General features: G+C 42.6%; 1 protein-coding gene across 1 annotated transcript in view; it reads left to right on the top strand.

The window, feature by feature from the left end:
* The window catches only part of LOC145415403 (uncharacterized), a 133,043-nt gene extending 119,837 nt beyond the window's left edge, over window positions 1-13,206 (top strand). The window contains exon 6 of the mRNA XM_080284689.1: window positions 12,460-13,206. Within this exon, the coding sequence (XP_080140815.1) occupies window positions 12,460-13,206 (747 nt within the window). The remainder of the gene's footprint in view (window positions 1-12,459) is intronic.

Genomic DNA, 13,206 nt, shown 5'->3' with positions numbered 1-13,206 from the left:
TACAATCAGGAACACAATAGTCAAGATTTACGCTAGTGTTCCATAAACTCTAACAGTTAACCAAACAACACCTAACCACATGCACATTGCACATTGCACTTCCTAAAAAAAAAAAAAAAAAGGCATCTCAACACCAAGCCTCGGAGTTCGGGGGAGAAGAGGGGGAGGGGAGCATAAAAGCCAGCACCATCCGCCAGTCTCCGAGTGACGACTAAGGTAGATGCTTGGAGCCACTGTCTGACAAACTTTTTCATTTCTGCAACATTCACGGCCTTTCTTCCAACTTTCTCTATGTTGAAAACCACTTCTTCTCAAAACCTCACCTCCTCTTCCTCGCTGAGACTCAACTGTCTTAGTCAACTGAAAGCAAACGCTTTTCTGTATCTTCCTTTCTCTACACTCATTTCACAATCAAAGGTGGTTGTTGTGAATACTGGTATGTGCGCAACAACATATCTTGCTCTCATGTTCCTGGAATTGAATATTCTGAATTCTCTACTCTCTTGCTTCAGTTACCCTGTAATTCTCTTACTAAATATATTTGTGCTGTTTACCTATTCCCTAATTTTATTGAATATTAAAAAGAAAAATGTGACCATCAAACTTCGGAGATGGAACACATCCTATGAATTTCTCCTTTCTCTGAAATCTCCATTCTTGGTTATTTCAGTCTTCACTACCATCTTTGGCTCTCTTCTCCTTTCACTGATCCACCAGGTGAACAAGCCTACATCTTTTCCATTCTTAATGACCTGTAGCAGCTTGAACAGCACCTTACTTGTACACCTTGGAGAGAGTTCTAACATACGTGGCATTTTCCTTACAACTAATCCTTCTGCGTAGGCTGTTAATCTTTTATTTCTGTTGGGCTCCTCCATCCACAACCTTATCACCTAACTGTCCTATTGCTTCCGTAAGGCCTGTCGACCCTCTCAAGAAGTAGTGGCTGTGGCACTATGGGGCTGCTGAGAGGGATTTGCCCTGGAATGATTATTGCTTCAATGGCCGAGTCATCGGACTTTGCCTCGCACATTGCGGTGGGTATTCACATGGGTAAGAAAGCATACATTCCTTTCTCATATCCTGTGACAAATGCAAAAAATAATAATAAATTTTTTTTATCTAATTCTGTCCACAACAAGGAAAGGGCTTACGAAAGTTACCTAAACCAAACCACTTCTGAATCTTATTTCTTTTATGTTTCTGCCCACAATCGTCCTAAATCTGTTCTTCGCTCTGCCAAAAATATTTTCACTTATACTAAATACCTTACCTCTCTAACTCATACTCATTTTGCTCCTTCTGGCACCTTGCCAAAAACCTTTCAAACAACTTTACCTCTTCATCCTTCTCTCCTCTTTTCCACCCTGATGGTTCTGTAGCTGTTTCTTCAACAGATAAAGCAGAACTCTTCACTCAGACTTTCTCCTCCAGTTGCACCTTAAACGATTCCGGTGCTGTTCCTAAATTACCCCCTCCCCCTCAACATCTTTATGACTAACATTAAAATGTCTTCAACTTTTTTTTTCTGCCATCAGTGACCTAATGGGTCCCAACTGTTGTTCTCAAAAACTGTGCTTCCGAGCTTACACCCAGCCTGGGTAAACTCTTTTGCTTTTGTCTGCCAACTTGTACCTTTCCTTCTTGCTGTAAGTTAGCTCTTATTCAGCCTGTCTAAAAGAAAAGTGACCATTCCCATCCCTCTTACTATCGCCTAGTCGCTTTAACATCCTACTGTATGTTTCAAAAGTTTTGGAATCTGTTCATAAAACAAACAGAGCACATTTCCTATCACAATATTTTTTCCGATCGTTACTATGAATTCTCCCAGGGACGCTCCATTGGCTATCTTTTCACCTACCTTTCAGGCTCCTGGCCCTCATCCATTTGGAATTTTGGTGGAAGTTTTACCATTGGAATAGACATCTCCAAGGCTTTCATTCGAGTCTGGCATAAATCTTTAATTTCCAAACTGCCTCCTTACAGTTTCTAACCTTCTTTCTGTGCCTCCATCTCTAGCTTCCTTTCTGGTCATTCTGTGGCTGCTGTTGAAGACAGCCATCGTTCTTCTCCCAGTGCTATCAATAGTGGTGTTCCTCAATGTTCTGTCCTATCACCAATTCTCTTCCGTCTATTCATCAATGACCTTCTAAGCTGTTCATCTAACCCTATCCACTCATACGCTGATGACTCCGCCCTTCACCATTCCATTCACTTCTCACAGCATATATCTCAGCAATTACTTCAACAAACAAGGGATAAGGCTATGGCACACCCAATGTCTGACTTGGCTCATATCTCTGATTGGGGTAATAGAAATCTTTTGATTTTTAATACAGTAAAAACCCCGTTCTTACATCATTCAACCCGTCAAAAGCTTCCTTAGGAGTATCCACCAATTATTGATAACATCCAACTCAGTCCTGCATCATCTTTATACATACTTGAAATTTCATTCTCCCGGGGTTTACCGTGGAAGGATCATATTACCTCTCTTGTAAAATCTGCATCCAAAAGATTAAGTTTGCTAAGCTGACTCCGTGCCTTCTTTGCTCCTGGACAGTTGTTGACTTTATGCCTGGGTTTTATTCACCCCTGTGCAGAGTACAACTCATGTGTGGGAAGGCTTCTTACATACAGCTCTTTTTAACAAGGTTGAGTCAAGTCATTAGCGTCTCATTATCTCTTCTCCTCCTAGTGTCTCAGTACAACCTCTGTCTCTTCGCGGCCTTGTTGCATCTTTGTCTTTTTTCTGTCGCTTCATCAATGAACTGGCTGCTTGCATTCCTTCGCTCCTACGGCTGGCGTGTATCACCCGTCTGGCAGCAAACTCTCATCCTTTTTCTGTCCAACACTCTGATGCAAGAGTTAAACTATTACTCCCAGTTCTTCATGTGTGCCTCATGCTATCTTTGAAACTGTCTTCTGGTCTGTATTTCCTACAGCCTATGACCACCAGTCCTTCAAATGCTGTGTGTTCAGGCATCTGAAAATGAAGAGATCTTGAATTGGCTATCTGTTACCTTGTTTTTGTCTTTTCTTGGAGGGAACAATCTTGCAGGTTTTTGGCCTTTGGTTCCCTCTTCCCTGAAAAAAAAAAGCCCCATAAGCCTTACCCAACCACCAGTGAGGGACATGCTCTACCAGCACAGAATTGCTTGTCTTAATTACAGTTTGGTAATGATCACTACCGTGCAAGTTGTGCAAAATCTCACAAGAAAATTTTTAGCAATCAGGAGAGAACAATGTAAGATCATTAACAGAGCACCATTATGTTAATGCAACTGCATCAAATCGCTAGAAGTCAGAAGATCCAAGTCTAAATCCTCAATCAAAGATGTCAAATTACCATGAGATTTATAGAAAATGTCACCCCACTAAGCATGACGCCCATTCAGGTCACCCAGAAAAACAAATGACCTAAGAAGATTGTGAATAAGAAATCAACATGGCACAATACAATAAGCACCGTGAGTGAGTGAATGTTGCTACAATGCTTTTTGCTGTCTTGATGATCCCAGCACTTGCCTGAATGTGCTGACTAGCTAAGAGTAGGGAAGAGAACACTGAGAGACTGTTTTAGGTGTACAAGTCCGAGAATCCTTAAACTCAGCATAACGTGATGGTATTGGGTATACGACTCATTTATCTCCCTCTGAATGAAATCAGGACATAAAGAATGACTAGACACAGTTTTCATTAAAGTGTCCAGCAGTATTACATAATCACTGTGAATAACCGGAATTCCTGATGGTATATTTACATACCTACATCTCACATTTTGGTGACATTGATGTTAGGAACACACGTTCCCTTAAGCCTGTCTACCGTCAAATCCAATAGCTGTGTACCACCTACTGTGAAGCCTGTCTACCGCCAAATACAGTGGCTGTTTACTATCTACTACGAAGCCTGTCTACCATCAAATACAGTAGCTGTCTACCATCTGTAATCAAGCCTGTCTGTCACCTAGTCTGTCTGTTACCATGCCTGTCTGTCACCATCTGTCTCTTCATTCCGACCATGATTCAGCTGAGTGTCAAACCCCCAGTGACCAGGTGATTTGTAACTCCCTCTTTTTACTTCTTGCCCCAAGCAAGCTGTTAGTGGGACTGCAGCATCATGTTAACCAGCCAGTAAACTCACCTATCAATACTGCCTCACTCTTCTCCCAACATCCTGCATGTATATTTAACACCATATGCTGTATAAATAGGTGATGAGTTAGAACCATTCAGTAAAAGGTTTATTCCGTTATCTCCGGACCAATAATTTTTATACATTATTTTTTTTTTCTCATCACATTTAATCACTGTACTTAAAACAACTTCCCCAAATCATCTCTCATACTCCTGATTTTATTTTACAATACTCATCCATATGAACACTTCATTTGTAAATATTCTTTACATAAAAACCCTTCTTTGTTAAGTGTTATTGTACTGTACATAATAGTTAACTTTTGGTTTAGAAAAAAAAATCTCTTCACGTGTATTCGCTTAGTATTTTCGTTGTACTATTTGTTCTCCCTTTCCAACTTATTTCTTCGTGACATTTCCTTACTTTAAGATGTTTAATTTACCTGAAGATGATACATATTCTTCCGGAGATGAAATAGAACCAACTCAGAATGAGAGCTCACACGACAGTCTAACACTTGAGAAACGGAAAGACTTATTCGCGAGAAATTGTTCAATCAGCTGTCCCAAATACCTACTTTTGTTGCTGTAACTAATTCTTTCATTGTAGATTTTTCATACCCTATCCCCAATACATCACACATTTCTCAGTTACTTTCTGACAAAAACCCATTTTCCTTATCGTCTCCTACCACTCCGAACACTTGTGTTATCCTATTCCTGGAATAATTTCTACATTTTTAACTATAACAACTTAGCTTACAACAACCCCTCCCGCACCTCAAACGATCATCAGGGAAGAAGCATTGGGTCCCAAATTTACGCGTATGAATCCTGCTATTCGTGTTTATGATTTCATTAGAGATGTCCAGTTTGCAGTAACAAAGGACTTACATCAGACAATGCTAAGATTGCATACTTTCGAAACAGGCTAGTTGATGATTATTCAAGAGTGGGTTCTCTCATAAGATGTAGATTACTGGTGAAATTTACTTCCTTTGACGAATACTGTAACAAATTTGTAGTTTTTTTTTTTTTTTTTTTTTTTGTAACCACACTAAATGAGGATGTTTGATGACCATCTATAGATTGCTGCAAAGTATGCAGTAGAATAAGTTCATCCCTCCCAAGCAAAATACGCTCTTAGAGGCAACTACGGTATCGGCGCAACAAGGACTGAGCTTTTTGAGACATTGTGAAGCAGTCTGTGGGCGGAAACTGATAATGTAGGAAAAAACAATTTAACATTAAAAATGCAGCAATGTTATCTGGTTATCTCACGTTCCTAACGATCTAGCAAGGATGAATTAGACGCTGCGTGAGAGATTCAGTTTTTTCCTAGGGTTGACATAGTCATGTTTGCTGGACAGATAGGCGAGAAACTTGCATTTCATACCTACTCAGACGGTTCGTACAATTCAACCAGCTACTAGCCCAACACCACCTTCTCATTCTTAAGGCCAAGGACAGGTTTCACGTTCACTCAACAGACAAAATGTCACACCAGGTTCACCAGTCACTACGTAAAGGTAACCCCCCCTCAGCGGGGTGGAGATATTTACGTGCAGGAGGTGTAAGCTGGAGGGAGGACACACAAATGACATAGGAAATACGATATGGAGGCGCATGTTTGTGGCCACCATTTATGGGATTGTGGCATCTGGCTATAGATAGATGGACAGGAAGTTAGATAGACGGCAGATGATTGCCGCGTTCACCCCACACGCTAATAGGCAGTGATGTGGTGTGTGTGTGTGTGTGTGTGTGTGTGTGTGTGTGTGTGTGTGTGTGTGTGTGTGTGTGTGTGTGTGTGTGTGTGTGTGTGTGTGTGTGTGTGTGTAATGGGGAAGGAGAGAGAGAGAGACCAAGGATTATTAGACATGGTTCAAGTCTTTGATCCCATCTTAGAGATTCACTGTGAAAGAGTTTAAAAAGGGAATTGATGAAAATACGTTTAAAGCAGAATACTAGGTAGACTTGGTGACATAACATAAGAATATAACTCACCAAACACTGTTAAGTTACACACCCCAATTTGTTATGTTTTTTTCCTTTTCAGTATCAAAACTCTTCGTGTCATTCATTGCGTTGCAGTCGAAACACACACACACACACACACACACACACACACACACACACACACACACACACACACACACACACACACACACACACACACACACACGCACGCACAGACACCCACACACGCCGACACGAGCACACGCTGACACCGGCACACACAAAGACAGACATACACATTCACAGACATATTCACACGTCAGGAAAGGGAATGTTTCGTTCGAGCTTTCGTTTCTGTACACCTTAGCACGAGGAAATGATTAGACGTGGGGCGTTCGTTTTTAGTAACTTCTTGTGTGGAAAGGGAAAACATCTTGTGCGGTCAGTGCTAATGGTTATAATGAAGTGTGTGCCTGACTGCTACCATATTCGACAGTATTTTGAAGGAACTTGTCTCAGATATCCGTTGAATGTCTATTGACATGCCGTCTCTTATACAATGCTGGGATAGTGCTGCATTCCGATAAGTCGACACGAAGGTTATACAAGCTAACCAAAATTTATGTTAGTGTATTACTAAATTTATAGAAAACGTCCACTCTAGTAACACTTAGAATCCTATGTCTTAAAAGGCGATCAGTGTGCGACATGTAAAATTGCTGGGCCCCAAGCAAGAGGCTTTTGGGTCTATGCTCAAAGTCAGACATAAAAAAAAAAATCCATTTTTATATTAATGATTATGTATAGCATACAGGAGAAGATATAAACCAACATACTTGTCAGTGACTAATTGTATACAACACTGTTGGCTCCCTATGAAAGGCAGGAATAGAAACTTGAGAGTATTTAATGCGTGGGAAGATATTATGTAGCATCATGTTCTGTAGGAAGAGCTGAGACAGAGATGATACCGGTAAGGCCGAGAGGAGGGATGGGAAAGGAGGGAGGAAGAATGGGGGCGGATCTGGGGGCGGTAAAGGGGAAGGATGAGAGGTGCAAGTGTCGGGTATTGTTATAATTGCAGCTTGCACAGTCCAGTATATTGACTCTCGTCTCTTCGACGTACACTCGTTATTGGATCTATGTTATGGGAGTTTTTCCATTTCAGTTTCATGACATTCTCTCCAAAGGGTAATAGTCTTAATGAACGAATAATTTGGTAAAATATTAAATATCAACACTATACTAGTTTCATTAGTACTTGCTGCTTGTGCTATTGAGTAATTATACAGCCAGCCATCAAACAGTAATTAGTTAAATTTTGGGCCAATCTTCCACGGGGAAAAACAAGCATAGATGAGTATAGGTGGGTGAAGTCGTTGTGAACTACCCCCCCCTCCTCTTTCTCTCTCTCTCTCTCTCTCTCGTTTTCTTTAGCTTTGGTTATAGTAGAGTGGTCATGCATTTTTATCGAATTTAGATGGTTCTTCTACAATATCCAATGGATTAATTTTTCCATATCATGGGAATTACCCGTTCCCAATGGACACTTTATATTATAAAGCGGCCTCTTCTGTAGTCTTCGCTGTCCTGTTTCCCCATTCGAGGGGAACTAACATTTTCCTCTTGGATCTTCTCCCACTTACGTGGGAGATCTGTTTCCCCATGGGACCATCTAACTGTTGTGCGGGGGGGGGGGGAGATGATGTACGTATTCCCCTATCATCTTTATTTATATAAGAGTATATTCCTCATGGGAACATGCCTATTCCCCTGTAGATGTACCAACCCATCAAGGGGCCTTGCCAATTCTGAATGGAGTTAGGCTACGTTTCCCCACTGCGTCGGTAGGATTTAATTGTTGCAATGATGGACCTACTACTCTACAAGGGTAGACTTATTGTTTTTCACCAAGGACCTACAGTACATTCTAGGTAGGTCTTTTCACTGGTGAACCTGATATCCCCGTACCCAGCCACTCTTCATCAACCCACGTATCCAGTGCTATATGTCCCAGTAGTGACAGCACCAAGAAGAACCAGGACATTTATAACGCGCGCTCGCGCACACACACACACACACACACACACACACACACACACACACAACACCGGGCAGAGAGAGAGAGAGAGAGAGAGAGAGATTACAAGGGTTTCACCCACCCATCCTCATCTGTGCTTGTTTTTTCCCAAGGGAGATTGGTCCCAAGTCTTACAAATTTCAGTTTGATGGTTGATTGTATAATCATTGAACAGTATGAACAGCAAGTACTAATGAAACTAGTATAATTATAATATTTAATATTTTACCACATTATTCGTTCGTTACCAAATTATTCCATGATTTAATATTTTACCAAATTATTCCATGATATGCTGTCCTATTGGACAGCATATCATGGAATTCAAATGGAAATACTCTCATAAATAGCACCAATAAAGGGCGTATGTCGAAGAGACGAGAGTCAATAAACTCTGCATGCTGCTATTAGAACAATACCCAACAGTTACACCTCTCATCCTTCCCCTTTACCGCCCCAGATCCCACCCCGTTCTCCCTCCCTCCCTCCTTTCCCATTCCTCTCCTTGGCCTTGCCGGTTTCATCTCTTTGTCTCAGCTCCTCCTACAGAACACGGTGCTATATAATGTCTTCGCACGCTTTAAATACTCTCAAGTTTCCATTCTACTTTTTATAGGGAGCCAACAGTGTTGTATGCAGTCACTGGCAAGTATAATGATTTATAGACTCTCCTGTATGATATATATAATCCATACTCGTAGTATAAAGAAGGATTTTTCTTGCATGTCCAACTTGGTACATAGACCAAATAATCTCATGCATGCGGGCCCAGCAGTCTTACGGATCGCACACCAACCACACCTTAGGGCACAGGACATTATAAAATGTGTGGACACCTTCTAAAGGTTTTGCCACATCTTAACACAAATTTTGGTAAGTTTGTATAGCCTTCCTCGACTTACCGGAATTCGAAACTATCCCAGCATGGTACAAGAGACGGCATGTCAATAATATTCAACGGATATTTGATGTAAATTCCTCCAAAATACTGTCCAATATAGTAGCAGTGAGGCACACACTTGATTATAATCCGTAGCACTAACCACACAGGCTGTTTTCCGTTTCCACACTAAGTAAACACAACTTCCCACTTCTAATCCTATTGCACATGGTACTCCATACAGAAAGGAAAGCGAAAACGAAATATTACTTTGGTCGATGTGTGCGAAAGTCTGTGTGCTTATGTCTGTCTGTGTATGTGCGCGTGTCTGTGTAAGCATGTGTCTGTGCGCGCATATGTCTGTGTATACTATGTATAAGCGTCTGTGTGTGTGCTCGTGTGTTTGTGTCTGTGTGCGTGTCTGTGTGTGTGCATTTCTGTGTGTGCGTGTCTGCATGTGCGTGTGTCTGCATCTGCCAGTGTATTTCTTAGTGTCTGTCTGTCCGTCTAATCTCTCCTCTCTCTCTCTCTCTCTCTCTCTCTCTCTCTCTCTCTCTCTCTCTCTCTCTCTCTCTCTCTCTCTGTATTTGTGTGTGTGTGTGTGTGTGTGTGTGTGTGTGCTGGGATCAGTTGGGTGAGTGGATGAGGTGGTTGAGGCTGGATTGGTGGATTTCGTGGTTCGGTGCATCGCCAGGGTGGATGGATAGGATGGTTGGTAAGGGCGGGGTGGATTGGCTGGGTGGGATGAATGGAGAGGCTTGGGGTTGGTTGTAAGGGTAAAGCGATTGGTGACTGGGTGCGTCGGGTGAGCTAGGTGAGTGGCTAGGTCGGTGGGTGGTCGGGGAGGGGTCGGTAAGTTAGAATTTCTTTTTTCTTTTTTTAATGTGAGGAAGAAGGAACCAAAGGCAACGAGCCTGCAAAACTATTCCTTCCAAGAGAAAAACAAAATATAAGAGAGAGCCAAATTCAAGATCTGATCATTTCCAGATGCCTGGACACACTGCGTTTGAAAAACTGGAGATCATAGGAAGTAGGAAATACAGACAGAGGGAGACAGTTCCAGAGTTGACCTGTTGCATAAATGAAGGACTGGGAGTAACGGTTAACTCTTGCATTAGAGAGTTGGACAGAAAAGGGATGAGAGTTTGCTGCTAGACGGGTGCTACGCAGACAGTTCAGAGGAGCAGTGACCATTGAAGTAGCGATAGAAAAGAGATAAAGATGCAACAGTGCGGCGAAGAGACAAAGGTTGAAGGAAGTCAGTAAGAGGAGGAGAGTTAATGAGGTGAAAAGCCTTTGACTCCACCCTGTTGAGAAGAGCTGTATGTGGGAAGCCTCCCCACACATGAGAGTTGTACTCTACACAGGGGCGGATAAAACCCCTGTATAGAGTCAACAATTGTGCAGGGGTAAAGAAGGAACGGAGTCGGCTTAGCACACCCAATCTCTTGGAAGCAGATTTTACAAGGGATGTAATATGATCTTTCCAAGACAAGTCCCGAGTAAATGAAACCCCAAGCATGTTCAAGGATGATGCAGGATTAAGCTGAATATTATCAAACATTATTGGGTATACCTGTGGAAGATTTTGTCTGGTTGATAGGTGCAAAAACTGAGTCTTTGATGCATTAAAAACAACAAGATTATTTTTACCCCAGTTAGAGATATAAGCCAAGTCAGACATTAGGTGTGCCATAGCCTCATCCCTTGTTTGTTGAAGTAACTGCTGAGATGGACGTTGCGGGAATTGAATGGAAACGTGAAGGGTGGAGTCATCAGCATATGAGTGGACAGGGTTAGATGTACAGCTTAGAAGGTCATTGATGAATAAAAGGAAGAGAGTTGGTGATAGGACAGAGCCCTGAGGAACACCACTGTTAATAGATCTAGGATGGGATGAGTTTGGTGGATGAGTGGGGTTCGAGATGGTAGGGTGAATGCGCTTGGGTAAGAAGGGTGGTTGGACATGTGAATAGGCGGATGGGTCAGTGGGAGGAGCGGTTGGACAGGACGGGTGGGTTCCCGGGGTGAGGTGGGTGCTAAGGGTGGGTGAGTATTCAAGGAATGACGTGCAGGTGTGGTGGGAGGGCTGGGTAGGTTAATGTGATGGATGCCATTGTTTGGTGGGCAGGGCGGGTGGCAATCATTGGTGGGGAGGGTGGCTGACTTGTTGGTGGGCAAGATGTGTCGTCGGAATGTGTGGGTCGCCATGGTGTGTGGGCATGTTGGGTCGCCGGGCGGCTAAGATTCCGTGGCCGGGATGCTCTGCGTGGGTGGTTGGGTTGGATGAGTGGGTGGATTCAGGGTGGGAAGGTGTGTGGGTAGATGTGTCGGGTGGCACTGTTTAATGAGCTTTGTGAGTGGCATTCTTGGATGGGCATGGTGGATGGCCGAGATTGGTGAGCTTGGTGGGTCGCACAGGTGGCAGGGAAGAGTGAGTGTTGGATGGGATGAGTGAATAGATGGATGGATGGGTGGTTGGATATGTGGCTCCCCAGATGACAAGGCAGGAGAGAGACTTTTGGGGCTAGTAATCATATAATTTGTCACTGTTATTAGTTTTTAGTACATCATTTAAGTGACGTTGAATAAATACTTGAAATAAAACTCTAAACAGCGGGGTCATTCTATGGAAATCCGTTAAAACCTCAGCATAACTACTTCTCACTGAATTGAAGGTGGATGTATACGTGCAGTATTACGCCTAACAGTAGAATAAAATATACTATTTTTACATGCGGCAAGAAGTGAGAAAGAGCGAAGCTTCGGATCTCCAATCCATCCGCCTTACAAATTGATGGTTTTGTGGGAGTATGGGGGGATGTTGGGGGGGTGGACGTGTGTGATTAACTTGTCCTCTGGTGGCAGACTACTCTATCCTTTAATACTGTATACAACTGTACATTTTTCAGTGTTACAGTACACAGGCTTATGAACATTCAGGAGATTGATATTATTATTGGTTTCCAGTGAGTCATATGTGACTCACTGGAAACCAAGTAAGGTATTACATTATAAATATGCAATCCTTATTTCAACAGGTTTGAGAAGCTTTCTGGATGCTATTATAATTGTTGCTGAACGTCTTATCTTGTCGTGTGTGGTTTAACCACTTAAGTCCGATGACCTAATGTATAAACTTGCTATCTTCAGAAGACTTTGCATAGCTTATAAACGTAGAAATATTAGATACTGCCTTCATTCGCTCCTTCACTAAACGGGCTTTCCCCTAACGGGTATGATCAACCAGTGGTAACCAATTAAGAATATATAATGTCCCTGGAAACAAGGTGCTGATGAAGACAATTTTTTTTTTTTCATTACAAGACCATTTCATGCAGCACAAGAAGGATATCTCTATATATACCTGCTGAAATTGCAATTTTTTCTTTTCCTTCCAGCATACTGACGCAGGGAGCATAGGATCAGGCCAGAGTCTCATCTCTGCTGGTTCGTGTCTAGAGGATTTCCGAGCCAGTCCCTTCATCGAGTGCACGGGTCAAGGTCGCTGCAGTGTCTTCTCCACCGCATACTCTTACTGGCTGGTCACCATCGAATTTAACCAACAATTTAGGAAACCGCGTCAGAAGACTCTGAAAGCTGGGGATCTCACGACTCTAGTTAGTAGATGCAAAGTCTGTATGAGGAATTTGGTTTACACTCGTGGTAATGATGGTGGTGGTGATAGTGGCGGCTACGTTGGTGGTACTGGTTATGGAGTTGGTGGCAATGGCAATCGTGGTTACTATGGTGGTGGTGGTGGTGGTGATGCTGGGTATGATGGAAATGGTGGCTATGATACTGGTGATGACAGTACTGGTTATGGTGGCTATGATACTGGTGATGACAGTACTGGTAATGGTGGCTATGATACTGGTGATGACAGTACTGGTAATGGTGGCTATGATGGTGGTGGTGGTGGTCGTGTCTTTGACAGTGTTGGAGATTTCTTCAACGATGATGGCTATAATGGAGACGGCTATGGTGGTGGTGGTGGTGGTGTTGGTTATAGTGATGGAGTAGGTGAATCTGGGGCTGATGGTGGAAGTAGTAGATTTTGGAGTGGGTATGGTGGAGGTGGTTTTGGTGGTGCCTTAGGCAACTTTGATGGCGGGGAGAATTATTTTTATTACTATTATGACAATTAG

This window comes from Coenobita brevimanus, chromosome 13 (genome assembly GCF_032717465.1).
Source record: "Coenobita brevimanus isolate Jiangsu-jjx chromosome 13, ASM3271746v2, whole genome shotgun sequence".
NCBI lineage: Eukaryota > Metazoa > Arthropoda > Malacostraca > Decapoda > Coenobitidae > Coenobita > Coenobita brevimanus.
The sequence above is the reverse complement of the archived record's forward strand: the minus strand, read 5'-3'. Positions and strand labels throughout refer to the sequence as shown.